The 15,668-nt window shown below is 45.0% G+C and overlaps 1 protein-coding gene across 8 annotated transcripts in view; it reads right to left on the reverse strand.

Moving 5' to 3' along the window:
- RBMS1 (RNA binding motif single stranded interacting protein 1) overlaps positions 1-15,668 on the reverse strand; it is a 417,298-nt gene that overhangs the window by 48,507 nt on the left and 353,123 nt on the right. For 6 of the 8 annotated variants that reach the window (XM_029605592.1, XM_029605591.1, XM_029605594.1 and 3 more), the window contains one exon: positions 12,018-12,133. In XM_029605592.1, the coding sequence (XP_029461452.1) occupies positions 12,018-12,133 (116 nt within the window). The remainder of the gene's footprint in view (positions 1-12,017; positions 12,134-15,668) is intronic. The other 2 variants (XM_029605593.1, XM_029605590.1) reach the window with 1 other exon arrangement.

Consider the following 15,668-nt stretch of genomic DNA (forward strand, 5'->3'; position numbering starts at 1 on the left):
TTCAGGACTCTGTTCCTCAGGACTGTCTTGCAGCACTTGTGCATACCATCTTGGCGTTCCATTGCCACGGGTCAGAATCATCTAGTGTGGCATCACCTACAAGAAGGTAAAGTACACAAACTATCACTATAGCATATCTTATCTTCTTACGTAATGACTTTTCCTCTTGGCCTACAGTAATTTCACCCACTGGTCCTTCCTTATAGGCATGGACAGCTAAATGGGCTACATGGTACGGTCTCTGGCTACTTCAGAAACTTCTAGTCTAGCATTCTTCTGGGAGTCAAAACTACTCTTATGCACTATTTTTAAAGTTACAAGCATAGACAGAAAGAGGTGTTGCTCATGACTGTAGCCCCTATCAGCCTTTTGGTCTATACTATTAGTATATGCAAGAACCTCATAAGTCTTTCTTACAAAGGCTGCTTACCTTGTTGCCTTGAGAGCATGAAGTGTCCAGCTCACCAATCCCTCTCACAGCAGCCTCTTTTTTGCGCTAAGGACCATCCATTCAGTTTGAGTGAAGGTTATCTAGCTAGTGGGTTCCTCTGCCCTCATTCTGGCCCATTTGTCCTTGACTTTGTGTCTAAGGTCTCACCACTTGTGACTGAGGTCTTGCACACTTCTGTTATTGTAGAAAACAGCATTCAGTCTATGGCGATTTTCTCCCAGGTCTGCTCTTTTCTGGACTTCTTCCCATACATGATGTTCTGGACTTTCATAACTTTCTTGACAAAGAGGTTCAACCCCCCCTCCCCCACCACCACCATCCCCACTGTTGGCAGTTAGGCTTCCTGATCAGAGGTCACCTTCTTCCTGACATGGTGCAGTGAGGAAGATAGGCTGTGAGGCCTGTCCTTATACACCCACATCAGCGTGTAATGGCAACAAATACATGTATATTGGATTTGATAGTTAAATGCCTGTATTTGCATACCACCCCCATAACCAATCCAAAATTTGTCTGTTAAGTGTGTTCTAATTATCAGTGTCACTCTGTAAACTGCTCTGATCTATAAATGGAACCACAGTATATAAAATGTCTAAATAAATAAATACATTTATTTATTTTATGCATAAGCTCAATATTGGGTGTAAGGAAATCAAGGCCAGTGCTGGTGGAAAGGTGTCCAATCGCCCTTGGTGGTGATTCGGTCTCTCTCTCTCAGGAAAACACCCTCCAACTCTGTGCCTCGCCTCATCTCACCCACCCGTTCAAAGTTGCCACTGTTGCTGGCTACTCTGTCGCCCTGCCCACTTCCAGCACCCTTGGCCACCACCTACCCCACTGCCTATTGCTTCCGCCAGCCCTGATCAAGACATGTAGAGATGATTCATTGATTATCTGAAGCTAGGCTTTTCCTATCTTTTATTGGCCTTAGCTCTTCAACACTATAGCTCTTCTTTGATGGTGTATGGGACTCATTAGAAGGCAATCTGAGTGTTAGTTTCTAGAGAAGGTCTCCTTTACTGTATCTACCCTAATACTGCATTTAGTATTATTTATGTCGGGATGAGAAGCAGCTGCGTGAACTGACTCTTCAGACCCAGCTTCAGGTGATTTCAGTCTAACCCTGAAGGGCTACTTTGTGTGTGACCTTCTCCATTTTAAGGGATGCAAGGTGGGTGAGGGGAAGAGGTAATAGTAACAGCTAGGAGTTCCTGATAGCTCACAGCTGAAAGCTTTAATGAGAAAGCCCTCAAATATTCCTTTTGCCTACATGTCTTATAGAAGACAGAAGCCCAGGGGAAACCTTTGAACTGAAAGGTTGACCTCCACTGGCATCTGAGGCTTCCACAGAAATGAAGGAATTTCTAGCTGGAAGCTGGGAACCTTGTGGAGGTTAGTTGAACCCCACTCTGGGAGGAGAGCTGGTGTAAGCAGAGAGAAGCTGAGGATTGGGTCTGAAGTAATAATAGACACCTGCTGATCTCCACATTGGCCTTCAACATCATGGGGTAAGACTGACTTTGTGCCTCATTACTTTCATTGACATAACCAGCTTTTGGGAGATAGAGGAAAAGGATTAGAACTTCATGCAGGCAGCTTCTATTGAAAGGAGCTCCCACCTGCACAGCTATAAGACACCTCTTCTCTGCTGGAAGGTTGCCTATTGATGAAAAGGCTACTAAACGTTAGCTCTTTTTCTTTCTATTGTGTGCAGTGATGAAGCAGATTAGACGTTTCCCTTTATAGGCTATAATATTTTTGGTCTGGGTCACACTCGCATCTGACACTTTAGGAGGAAAGCCCAAACTGAAGCCTTACAACTCGGTCCTTGCTCTAATGAGCACAACGCATCATTCAGTCGAGCTAGGTATAGAATGGTGACCCAATTAAACAGGAGCAAAACTGAGACAGCTGTAAGGGTAGATGAACAGAGGACAGAGATTAGAGGAAAAGGCGGCATGTCTAGCTCCATGCAGTTAAGTGTGTGGGTGTGAGAGTGAGTGCAGTAAGCTGTCCTAGACTCTGGAAGGACATGGTACTTAGCATGCATAAGACAATCCACACAAAAGTTAAGTTTTATATGAACTTTTATAAAACCTTTTCAAATTAAAAAGTATGTACAAACATTATTAAAACAAAAAGAGGGTAAGGTGGGAAAACCTAATAAGAAAACTATTTACATAAATTAAAGGGCCCAGGAACCTTTGAAGGACAGGTCTTGATAGCCCTAAGGGGCTGGGGACTTTTGTGGTCACCTCATGCCCACCAGCTCAAAAGCAGCAATGAAGCCCCCTTGAGTCTGGGTAAGATGCTCCACCACATCCACCAGCCTCCTGAAGTTGCCATGCAGCTTGCAAATTTCCCTCCCTCATCCTCTGAAGCGACGACCCCATAGCAAGTAGAGCCTGGGCCTCTGGGTTTGGAGCTGATGCTCCAGCCACAGAGCCCGCCTCTGCAGCTATGGTGTGCTTATCAGAATCAGGGGAAAGCTGCCTCTGAGCTGCTCATCTCCCTTGCCCAGCAAAGGTTAGGCATCCTCAGAACCCGCATTCGTCCAAGGACTAAGAGGAAAGGAGACCCTAGAGATGAGGGGAGAGGAACGTCAGCCTGTTCAGTCTGAAACCCGAGGCCACTAATGGGGGGGGGGGGGGGTGTAGTGCTGGTGGCTTCTGGACACCTGTAGCCGGCACATCTGGGAGGGGCCAGATGCTCTTCTCTTCCTCCTCTGATCTGGTGGTGTCTGTGAAAAGAGACAAAGATGTATATCAAGCCATCAGCTGGTATGCACAGAGTTGTATTGTGCATAATCATACAAACAGAGTGATTTCCATTTATGGGAGAGGTGGAAGCAACGGGAAGTGATCCTATCTGTGGGACAGCCATCTACTCTAGGGGGTTGCACGGTCATATATTGGTTCCTTGTGATATGTTGCCTTCTGTACAGCAGACCTTTACGGCATTGTAACATAGTAAATGACAGCAGGTTAAGACCTAGTGGTTCATCTAAACTGTCCAGCAAATTGCTTATGGTAATAGCTGCCCCATGCAGCTTACCCCCAATGTTTTCTCACATATTCGAAAAAAACTATATGAAATCTGTGTGGGCCCATATATGTGCATATATGGACCCCCACACAGAGTAGTTGGAAAGCATGATGCCTACCTAGTGCTAAGGGCTCTAAGGAAGCCCCAGTGGTTGAGTGGTATGTGTTGGTGTGCGCTTTGATTCCAAGCCAGCCATGATGCTGCCCCAAGACAAAAGGTTCTTGTTGGTAGGGAGGCACAGACCTTCCCTGGTAAGGATATTAGGAGTAGATTCTAACATTCTACTGTCTTCTGTAGTTGACCTGTGAGTGCATTAAAGTTGTGCTTCTGGACATGGAAGGCCATGACCCAGAGGTTTTAGCAGGAAGAAATTAAAGCACATGAGGGATTCTTACAGGTATTGGCAGAGATTTGGTATTTTTGAGTGGAAGAGCAATAGTGGGGCCTCATATGGAAGCAGGAAATGGTCAGATTATACCGACATCTCAATGATGGGCATTTAGGGAACTTACCTCCTGCCTGGCACGCAGCTGCTTCAACCACTCCCCCTCTTAGTGGCACAGCTCCCGGCCCTTCTTCTTGAGGTCCTCACTCTATACAGAGGAGCAGCAGGAAGAAAATGATCTTAGCTCATCCCGCGACAATGGTATGTTTCTATTTTTTCCAATTAATCCTTGACTCACTGTTACAGTGGCTCTTTGATGTCCCATTACACATCAATATATGAGCTTTGGTTTTTGCCCAACCCCCCCTCCCACCAAACCCCTTCATTCCGCACCTCCCCCACCTCTCTATTTCCTATGAGGTACTTACTCCATGGGGGTAGGAGGCAGAGCCATAGCCAAGCAATTTGGCATTTATAGCCAACACCCTCCCTCTCTGCCTTACCCCTTCTCCTCCCTTAGCCACCACCACTAACATCCTCCTTTTTGCTCTCCTCCCTTCTCCCCCTCTGGCCACCATCACCACCATTATCTCCCTCTCTGGCCCTGTTTCCAAATATTCAGATAAAAAATGAAATGGAAAGCCTAGTGCAACACTAGAGAAATACAAATATAAATGCTTTTCCTCCTGTACTGTGCAACATACAAAGATTAATAAATGCACATTTCTAAAGCTGATTTCTAAAGTGATAATAGAAGGCTTTTTTTTTTTTTTTTTAACCTTTGCAGTCTGGTTATTTTATTGTTCTGAGTTAGTCTTGGTCTCTCAGCTTTTTTCTTGTTGATCCTCCTCTAACTCCTTTTCTAGTGCCTCCTGTCTATTTTCTGTTTCTTCTTTCTCTCCATCTTCACTTTCTCTCTTACATCTTTCTCTGGCATTGCTCTGACTTTTCATCACAGTTTGCTCCATTTTCTCTCTTCTTCTGTCCTCTCAGATTTCACCCTTTTTCACCTTTTAACCCCCCAGTTCTTCTCTCTATTGTCCATCTCCTCTCTCTCTTCCCCAACACAACCCCTGCCCAGCATCACCCTTCTCTCCTCACTGCATAACCCCTTCCTCCCCTCCCTCCCTCTCTCATCCTCCTCCCCATCATCTTCCCACCTTCTCCCTCCCCAGTTTCTTTCCCCTTCTCTTTCCAGCATCTCTCCATCCTCCCTTCATCTTCCCCCCTTTCCAGCATTTCCCTCCACCTCACTCCTCCAGCCCCCCCCCTCCCTCCGCCCAGCATTTCTTCCCAACCTGGGTTATCTTCCTCCTTCACGATTCACAACTCTGGGCCTAAAGCGGCCCCAGCAGCAAGAAAACAGGAAGCGAGCAATGGGACCATTGAGCCCCTGCTCTCTCCAGAGCCTGCAGGAACCCTGCTTCCTTCTGAACCAGTCCAGGAAGGAGGAGAAGGTGGAAGAGAAGGGGGGGGGGGGGCAGTCCTCTCCCATCCAGCTCTCTCTCTCTCTCCTCATACTCATGCACTCTCCATTTCCTCACCTGCCCAGGCTTGACCTCCACCTCTCCCATGGCACAATGGATCAGCAGTCCACTTTTGGGCCAACCTGCACATCAGGCCTCATTGACCCGATGCCGTTGCCTCCCTCCTCTTGGACCTGTGGGGCCAGATGCCACGGCCTCTCTGCATCCGGCCTCACTGGCCCGACACCACCACTACCTACCTCCCCCCATGAGCCTGTGGGGCCAGACACCATTGCCTCCCTCCTTTTCCGGCTGCAAAAAGCCCAGTCACTGCCTCCCTCTTCTTGCTCCTACACTGCTTCCTCCTTCTGCTTCAGGCCTAGTGGAGCCTAAGCTATCTTCCTCCTCTTGTGCTTGGGTGTCCTGATGCAGGTGCTTCCCTCCTCTTCTGGCCACATGGGCCCTTCCTTTGTCAGCAGCAGCAGTGAGGTCCTTTCATTATCATCCACAGCAGCACTGCAGCCAGCGTCCTTCCAGCATAGGTGCCTATGGCCGTGGCCATATTGGCTATAGGCTAGCTAAGGCACTGGTAGGCCTCACTGGGCCTCCCGCATGGCATGTGCATCTCCTCCAACGCTCCAAATGAGGAGTAGCCATGCCTCCTCCCTCACCATCAGGGAGGTCAGTCTGGCCATGACCCTGGTGGTGAAGTTGAATTGTTTTGCTGGGGGCATTTTGGATTGAACCTGCCCCAGTAAAACCAGAAGTGCGTGTGCACATATGAACAACAAGTGTGTACTTTAAGGGTGAGGATGTGCATACTATAGCTCCTGAGCAGATCTGCACAGATTCTAAAATACTATATGAAATCTGCACGAACCCATATAAGCTCGTGCATGGACCTCTAATATGAATACATCCCATCTCCTTATACCCTCTGCCCAACCCCTCACAGCCACATCCTCCTTATTCATACACACATCCACCAGGTTCCTTTCTTCTCTCCCTCTTCCAAATAATCCCCTCTACAAACAGCCCCAAGGTTGGATTACAGACATCAGGGAGACAAGGCTGGGGTGGGGGAGGAACAGGGGAGAAAAGCAAAAAAATTACAGTGTGCGCAACACTCCTTACCCCAAATGACAGGACATAGAGCTAAAAAGAGGAGACCACCGCCAACGCCAAGTGTTGGACATTATGGCTGGAATTTTAAAAAATACATATAAAACCATTCAAATTTTCCAAAGTCACAACCACATATATATCTTTTTATAATACATTTGTAATTACAAAAAAAAAAATTCTAATGTTTACATTTCCCCCCCCATATCACACCATTCCCATTCATCTACCTTCACCCTCTGGCTTTCCTCGACTCCTTTTCCTGTACCTTTCCCTTCCAGAACTCTCGTCCTTTCTCCAGCTCTCGCCTGCCTGCAGCAGACAGGGTTTCCCTTCCATGCCACTTTTCCCCATCTTGCAACACAATGAGAAGTGCAAAATGATAGGAGTAGCTCAACTATTTTTGTTTTGTTTTTTTTACCGTTCACCCATTCCTGTCTTATTTTTTCCTCACCTCATCCTAGCCCTCCTTCAGTCTGTCCCATCCAGCCATCTTTCTCTGGTTCTCCTCTACCCTCTGGAAGATGGTTCGCCCCCACTTTCCTTAATCCCTTCCAGCCTTTCATCTGTCTCCCTTCTGCTCTTCTCCCAATATACTCCCATTTCTCTTTCCTCTCCCTCATCTGAGCTGTCCTCCTCTCTCTACCCCCTCCCTCCCTTCCCCATGACATTGTCTTTTTCTCCTTCTTGTCTTAGCCTCAGCACTACCTATACACGCATCCTTCTCTCTCCTTTCTCCCTTTCCTGTCACCCTTCTCTCTCCCCAGTCCCCATCTATATTTTAACATTCTCCGATTCCTTTGTTTCTCACCTGACCACTCCCCTCTTTCCACCCTCTTTCTCCTCCATCTATTGCTTTTTTCTCTCTGCTCTCTCTCTATCGTGGGCTCCCTTCTATGTCTAGCCCTCATCCTCCACTGTACCTTCTCATTTAGTTTTTCAATCTTGTCTCTCTCTGCTCTCCCTACACACTTCTCTTCCCTTTTCCACTGTACCCTTTTGTTTCTTCCCCTCTCTTCTCTTCCATTGTATCCTTTGTTTCTTTCTCCCTCTTTTCCCCCCATGCCCCCTCTGTATCTCTCCCTTCCATCCCACTTCACCTTCTGTGTGTGTCTCTCTCTCTCCTCTCCCTACCTTATACCTTCTGTGTCTCTCCCCATGGCTCAGCAGCATCCACGGCCCAGAATACAGTCAGGGAAAACCAAGAAGGCCATTGCTGCTGGAGATCCTGTGGGAGCACTGAAGAGCTGAATGGGAGGGCTGTGTTGTGCCCCACTCATCGCTCTGTGACATCTAAATCACAGCATGGGGAAGGGACACAGCACAGGTCTCCGCCGAGAGGTGCCAGCTCTTCCTCTCTGTTACCAGAAAGAGCTGCTGGGGAGAGGAGAAGCCACCTGACACGGCAAGCCTGCTGCACAAACTGGACCGTTCGGTGTCCAGTCAATACTTCTAACCGAACACTGTACAGCATGCTGAAAACCTGGGCTGTCCAGTCCAAAACCGGACAGCTGGCAACCCTAGTCTCACCAATTAAGAAATTTTTTTGCCTTCATTCTCAGCTCTGACCTTATATTTGCCTCTTCAGTCTGTAAGTTTTATCCTCTTAGAGTCCAATCTATTTCCCCCGCCCCCCACTCACAAAGAAAACATCCATAAGTCTGCCTGCTATCACCAAGGTAACACTATCAAAAGTAATCATCCAAGCTTTGCTTTTGGCAACACTATAGTCTCTCCAAGATTTAATGTCGAAAATGCGGTCCAGCTTCTTGGCCAAACTCAGAAAGAATGATCAGTATCAAAACAGTTTCACATTTCACATACCAAAAGGGGTATGAGCATCCATTTCTAAGACTCAAGCTTATAAAAGAATTGCACAGAGCACTGGCTCACGAGTCTGATCCTTGAGAACTCTCCCAGGTCTGTTTTTTAAGACATTCTCAATGTATTTACTGCATTTAGCTCATGCCCTTCTTTCATTGGCAGCTCAAGGTGAGTTACATTCGGGTACAGAGGGCTCACAATCTCAGTTTGTACCTGAGGCAATGGACAGCAGTGACTCACTCACGGTCACAAGGAGCAGTAGTGAAAATATAGCTGCATGCATTTGGTGGATCCTTGAGAGGGGAGAACCTCCTCTCAAAAAAAAACTAAGCAGAAATAATTTTCCAGGGCTATGGAGGAGTCTCTTGGATAAAATTAGAACTCAGAATAATCGTCTGCAATTCAGCAAAAAAAGTTATGACATGCATGTTTCAATATGAGTTTTGAGAGACAGGATGGTAGGTGGCAGCCAGGCTTTACTCCTTGCATAGTGGGTAATGCCTTTTGTACGGGATGGCAAGTAACTATCTGGATTAAACAGCTTAGCATGGAGGGAGGGGTATAGGTTTGATGCCACTATAGATGCTGCATCATTAGTAGAATGAGCAGCATGTACTTTTGGGATATCATGATATCAGAACATATAGAAAGACATGGTTTAATGGAACAAAGTCAGCATGGCTTTACCCAGGGCAAGTCTTGCCTCACAAATCTGCTTCACTTTTTTGAAGGAGTTAATAAACATGTGGATAAAGGTGAACCAGTAGATGTAGTGTACTTGGATTATCAGAAGGCGTTTGACAAAGTTCCTCATGAGAAGCTTCAAGGAAAAGTAAAAAGTCATGGGATAGGTGGCGATGCCCTTTCGTGGATTGCAAACTGGCTAAAAGACAGGAAACAGAGAGTAGGATTAAATGGGCAATTTTCTCAGTGGAAGGGAGTGGACAGTGGAGTGCCTCAGGGATCTGTATTGGGACCCTTACTTTTCAATATATTTATAAACAATCTGGAAATAAATACGACGAGTGAGATAATCAAATTTGCAGATGACACAAAATTGTTCAGCGTAGTTAAATCACAAGCGGATTGTGATAAATTGCAGGAAGACCTTGTGAGACTGGAAAATTGGGCATCCAAATGGCAGATGAAATTTAATGTGGATAAGTGCAAGGTGATGCATATAGGGAAAAATAACCCATGCTATAATTACACAATGTTGGGTTCCATATTAGGTGCTACAACCCAAGAAAGAGATCTAGGCGTCATAGTGGATAACACATTGAAATTGTCGGTTCAGTGTGCTGCGGCAGTCAAAAAAGCAAATAGAATGTTGGGAATTATTAGGAAGGGATTGGTGAATAAAACGGAAAATGTCATAATGCCTCTATATCGCTCCATGGTGAGACCGCACCTTGAATACTGTGTACAATTCTGGTCGCCGCATCTCAAAAAAGATATAATTGCGATGGAGAAGGTACAGAGAAGGGCTACCAAAATGATAAGGGGAATGGAACAACTCCCCTATGAGGAAAGACTAAAGAGGTTAGGACTTTTCAGCTTGGAGAAGAGACGACTGAGGGGGGATATGATAGAGATGTTTAAAATCATGAGAGGTCTAGAACGGGTAGATGTGAATCGGTTATTTACTCTTTCGGATAGTAGAAAGACTAGGGGGCACTCCATGAAGTTAGCATGGGGCACGTTTAAAACTAATCGGAGAAAGTTCTTTTTTACTCAACGCACAATTAAACTCTGGAATTTATTGCCAGGAATGTGGTTAGTGCAGTTAGTATAGCTGTGTTTAAAAAAGGATTGGATAAGTTCTTGGAGGAGAAGTCCATTACCTGCTATTAAGTTCACTTAGAGAATAGCCACTACCATTAGCAATGGTAACATGAATTAGACTTAGTTTTTGGGTACTTGCCAGGTTCTTATGGCCTGGATTGGCCACTGTTGGAAACAGGATGCTGGGCTTGATGGACCCTTGGTCTTTACCCAGTATGGCATTTTCTTATTATGTTCTATTGTTTTTACAGATGGAGTTATGAGATGAAGTTGTTTATTGTTAATTTATTATGTGATTGATGTAATTGTTATTTTTTTAAATTATGATAATTGTAGATTGCTTCTAGACACACACCCCCACCTTGAAGAAATGTGACCATAAATAAATAAATGTACACATTTTGGTTACTCAAACTGTCAGGGGCAGAGAGGATTAACCTTGCGGTCCCAGGTATTCAATGCCAAGGGATCTTCCAGCGGAGCCAAAAGGTACTCTGGCTCAGTAAGAATCCTGTAAGATAAACCGAAGTAGGGAGAACTGTCTCCAGAGAGGCTTTAGCTGTGCCCCAAACTGAGGGATGAATATAAGTAGGCCTAGCTTTATGATTCAACTGTTCACCTGGCTTGTTCCTGACCCTCAGCTCCATTTCTGATTTCTGCGCCAGGCCTGGTAAATCCTGGGGGCCATCTGCACCCAAGATCCTACCCTGTGGGGAACAGCAGCTGCTTCAGGCATAACATCACCTGCTCCAAAGTGCCAGGCCTCGCTAAGATACACCCCTGCCCAGATGTGATACCTCCCCATGTCCTCGTGGAGCAGGCCATGACAGAAACTCAGACCTTTGGAGGGTTCTTAAGGACCAGATACGGGAACCACTGACAAAGCAAACTGAATGGGAAAAAGTTTAATCCTAAATTAGTCTAAGATGCTAGTGCTAGTATCAAAGGGCTAACATTCAGTAAGCTGGTGAAGGTCAAGTTATACAGCTAAAGTTAGCTGGATATCTTGTCCTGGATATTCAGCGGGATAAACATCCCACTAAATATCCCCAAATAAAGCTAGCTAACTTTATACCTAATCAGCCACCCTTTGAATTTAGCTAGTTAGATTTAAAGTTATCTGGCCTTGTTGTGGCTGAACAACTTCAACCTTAACAGACTATATTCAAAAGAACATAGTTGGTTAAATACCAATGGGCATAAAAAAAAAAAAAAAAAGCCAATTCCCAGCCTCCCCACTCATTATGAAAAAAGCCCCTTGCTGTCGAGGCCCCCCATTTTTCAAAACCCTCAAGATTGTTTTTTTTTCTTTTTAAATGTAAGTTTGCCTTTCACATACACCTGCCCCCCTCCCTGGTAAAAACAATGCTTAAGAGAGGGTTTCTCCTCTCATGCCCCCCATCTCATCCCTAACCCTCCCAGGCACCCAGTACCTTATGCGAATCCGGCCCCCACCCCCTCCCCCCGCTTCTAGTGCCAGGATGGCAGTATGCTGCGATCCTGGGAGCTTCCAGCATTGCTCTGGCAGCAGCGCCGTACGCGCAAGCAGAAGCATTGCTATGCACACACACACACATAACCGGAGGTAATCTACACCCATAAGAAAATTGTCAAGGTATTCAAGAACCTGAAGCAAATGACTCAAAACGGGTGCATGTGCTTTTCCACTGATGCAATATTTGAGAAAAATAACATTTAGTATAGAAAACCAAGGAATCCCTAAGTATATTCCATATTACTAATGTTTTATTTCTATATGGCAACCGAACGTCATCTTTTCCATCACCATATTTATATCACAGATAAAATAAATATTTCTGTTGGATTCTGTCACAAAACAGATGATAAAACTCTGGGCAAAGCCCACACCCATAATGCGGGTGGTAGTGTGTTCATAACCACTCCCCCCCCCCAATTGAAGCTTTATAGACAGACTTACAAGTCTCACCTCGCCCTCTCTAGGCCACGCTCTACCATTCTGGACATATTTGTTCTGGTTCTGTCTCTTCTTCTGCCCTCCATCTGCAAACTTGCACAGCAATGGCTCTGGAGGAGCTAAATTAAAAGAAAACACGTTACTGACTGTCTTCAAGCTGAAAAAGATAACCACATATTTACTTTTTCTTGTTTTGTCTTTTTGCTCATTTTAAAGATATGTAAATAGGTTGTAAAACCATGCAATGTCATCAACAGCTCCAATTCTTGCTTTTCCACATTCCTTCCACAGACCAGTCAGTGCCATAATTAGTGGTGCTTGGATAAAATCCCCAAAGAATTTTCTGAGCTAATCACATTTTTTTAAAAAGAAGGGACATTTGTAAAGCTGAAAACTTGCATCTTTACACATTTTTTAAGCTGTTAAACTCATAAATAAGGCTTTTCTTTTACTAATTCTTAGTCTCTTGTTGGTCTGGAACATATAAAGTACGACGCTGCTGACTTTAAATAAATAAATCAATCTCAGGACGAATTTCAGTGACGCTGTCTTCCCTTCCCCTGGATTCCTTCTGCTTTACCTCTTCCCTTAACCCAAGTGTTTTCCTGGTAATACAGTAAATACTGGACTATGAGAGAAAGAAACCCCTTATGACAAGTTAGAACAGCAGCATAAACTTAATGTTGCAAGCACAAAAAGTCTTTACCAGGGTGGGTCTAATCCAAACTGATACGGGATTAACGCAAAAAGAATTGGCAGATAAGATAAATTCCTCTTCTGCTATATCTGTCAGTCGGTACCACAGGGGACTCATTTCAGCAGTACCCTTCTCAGATGGCTTAAAATTTGGCTTGTCAATTCTTCCAAACTCTATACGCGACCACATATTAGTATGATAATGCTGGGGACCTTCGTTTTCAGTTTTTATTGTATTTTTCTTGGGACAAAAATGGGAGAATCAGTAGAAAGAAACGACTTGTCTTTTTTGTCAGGCACTTATAATTTTTGTTCTTGTAAAACAACACTGCTAAATTCCAGGGAAACTGAAAACCAAGGTCCCTAGATAACGTTCAGGAAAGGCATGCATCAACTTCAAAGCAGCAGCAGCCTTACAAATCTCTGCCACAGATGCATCCAAGTCTCTCTGCCGGTGAAAATTACCACAGCTCTCCTTCCAGTATGGGGCTGACAAGCCCTCAAGTTTTGTAAGCCTCAAAAGATACAATTTCTGTATCCAACTGGCAATGATTATCTTAGAAACTGGTTTATCCTTCTTTGCCCCAAAGAAAACTGCTTTGGTTTCCAGAAAGATTTCAAACACCCTCCAAATAAGTTTTAAAACACCTCTTAACATCCAGACCGTGTAAACTTGAGCTCAAAGGAAAAGGCCACCTCGTGATTCAATTAAAGATGCCGCAGTTTTTCTCAGGAATGAAACTAGGAACTGACCCTAAAATGACCTGATCACTAAAGAACTGACTAAAAGAGGAAATACTAGATGAAGCCTGCAGCTCACCAACTCTTCCCTCTGAGCAGCCGGCCAACAGGAGAAATGGAGCTTAACTTTGGTTCTGAAGGCACTAAGGATGTCTGCTGTTGAACAGTTGGTCTCAGTTTTCATGTACTTCTTGACAATCAGAATAGTCGTCCAAATAACCGCAGACTTTAGCCAGAATTTTCTGTGGCCGTACGTGCATAAATCTGCTTTGAAAATCTGCAGGTACGTCAGTCAATACATGTGAAAAGTGTTTGTGAGCAGGTGCAGCTTGCTGCATGTACGTTCGTGTAGATCTACCCTACTCAGGTGGGCTCCGTTTGGCTTGTACAACTCTTCTTCTGAACGTTATATGTGCCCACCTGTCAGGGACCTTCGTTTTCTGTTTTTTGTTTTTTTTTTCTTGGGACTTTATCTGTGTTTATTACAGCAAGAATAAAAAAAAGGGAGAAATCAGTGGAACAAAATGGCTTCTTTATTTAGTTACTAGATTTGTGTTCCGCTGATCTACAATTCTCAGTGGATTACATTATTACACAAACAATCCAAAAATAATAATCACAAAAGATCAATGAGCAAAATATGAGCAAACTGACATGACAAACACAACAAAGCAGACTTGTTTTAACGGGCAAAGAATACGCTCAAATGCTTTTCCTGCCCCAAGTCCACCCCCTGGATTGCCTACCGCTAATGCAGGGAAGATGTGTGTGTGAATGCTCATTTTATGGGCACTTTCCCCCCACATAATCCACCTGGGTGATTTATGCACATAAAGGGCCAGATTTTCTAACACGCACACGGGCGTAGATTTGTGCGCGCATGTCATAAAATCCGGGGTCGGCACATGCAAGGGGTTGCACACTTGTGCACCTTGCATGCGCCGAGCCCTAGGGGAGCCCCGATGGCTTTCCCTGTTCCCTCCGAGGGCCGCTCCGAAATTAGAGCGGCCTCAGAGGGAACTTTCCTTCCGCTCCCCCCCTACCTTTGTCTTAGTTACGCCTACCTCTGGCAGGCGTAACTTGCGCATGCCGGCCAGCGAGCGATCCTCCGGCACGGCCGCCATGCTGGAGGTCTCGGTCCCACCCCCGGACTGGCGACCCTGCCCCCTTCCCGCCCCTTTTTCAAAGCCCCGGGACATACGCGCGTCCCGGGGCTTGCACGCGTCGCCGAGCCTATGCAAAATAGGCTCGGCGCATGCAGGGGCATTTTCTGCCCCAAAGAGTTTAGACATGTAAATCTTTTTAAAAAATATATCCCATTGATGTCATTACTTTTAGGACTTTATTAAAACAACAATTATTCAAAAACCGATTTCAAAGAAGTTTCATCCACAGAAACAATTCTCTTCCCAACACCAAAAATCAAATTTTCTCCAAATGATATGAGCTTTGTTTGTGGAAACCTTTCTGGACTTTAGTAAATGATCCATACTCTGTCTGAATTGCCCTTTTCCTTTAGGGAAAGCCTCACTAATGATTTGGAGTTTGGATGAAGGATCTTGATTGATTATATCCTTCATGAGAGGTGGCCTAAAGGCTCTGCTACTCTTTCCACGAGGCCCAGAAAGCATACTTGGTCAGTAAGCCTCCATCTTGATCATTTTAGACTGAGGCACTTTTATACTTTCTACCGCCCTTCTGTGGATGGCACCACAATGGGAAAACAGAAGGCAGTGAATGCTCCACTTTTGACACCATGCATCCATGCCACTGCCCATGGATCTATGCATCTGCTGAAAAACCTAAGAACCTCTCTATTGAAAGGAGATGCCATGAAATCTAACACTGAGGCGCAGGTAACTCTTCCATGAGCAAAAAATGACCTGGTTGAGTTCCCATTTTTCTAGTTTTAGACTGTCTGCTTAGCTAGCCTGCCTGCAAATTCATCTTGCCTGATATATAAACTGACACACAGATTTCTCTGTTCCCTACAGGGCCTTCTCCATCATCATCTTGAGATTCCTTGTCCCCTCTTGCTAAGAATATTACTGTTACATAATTGATTTGATGCAATCCTTTTCAGAAGGGTTCTCAACAGGGGCTGCAAACAGGTCCGTTTTTTTAGGTACTCGCAAAGAATGTTCATTAGATGTACTTGTACACATCTCTATCGATCCATGATGTAACTGCATCTTGAGTACTGTGTGCAATTCTGGA

The sequence above is a fragment of the Rhinatrema bivittatum genome, chromosome 6, assembly GCF_901001135.1.
Source record: "Rhinatrema bivittatum chromosome 6, aRhiBiv1.1, whole genome shotgun sequence".
NCBI lineage: Eukaryota > Metazoa > Chordata > Amphibia > Gymnophiona > Rhinatrematidae > Rhinatrema > Rhinatrema bivittatum.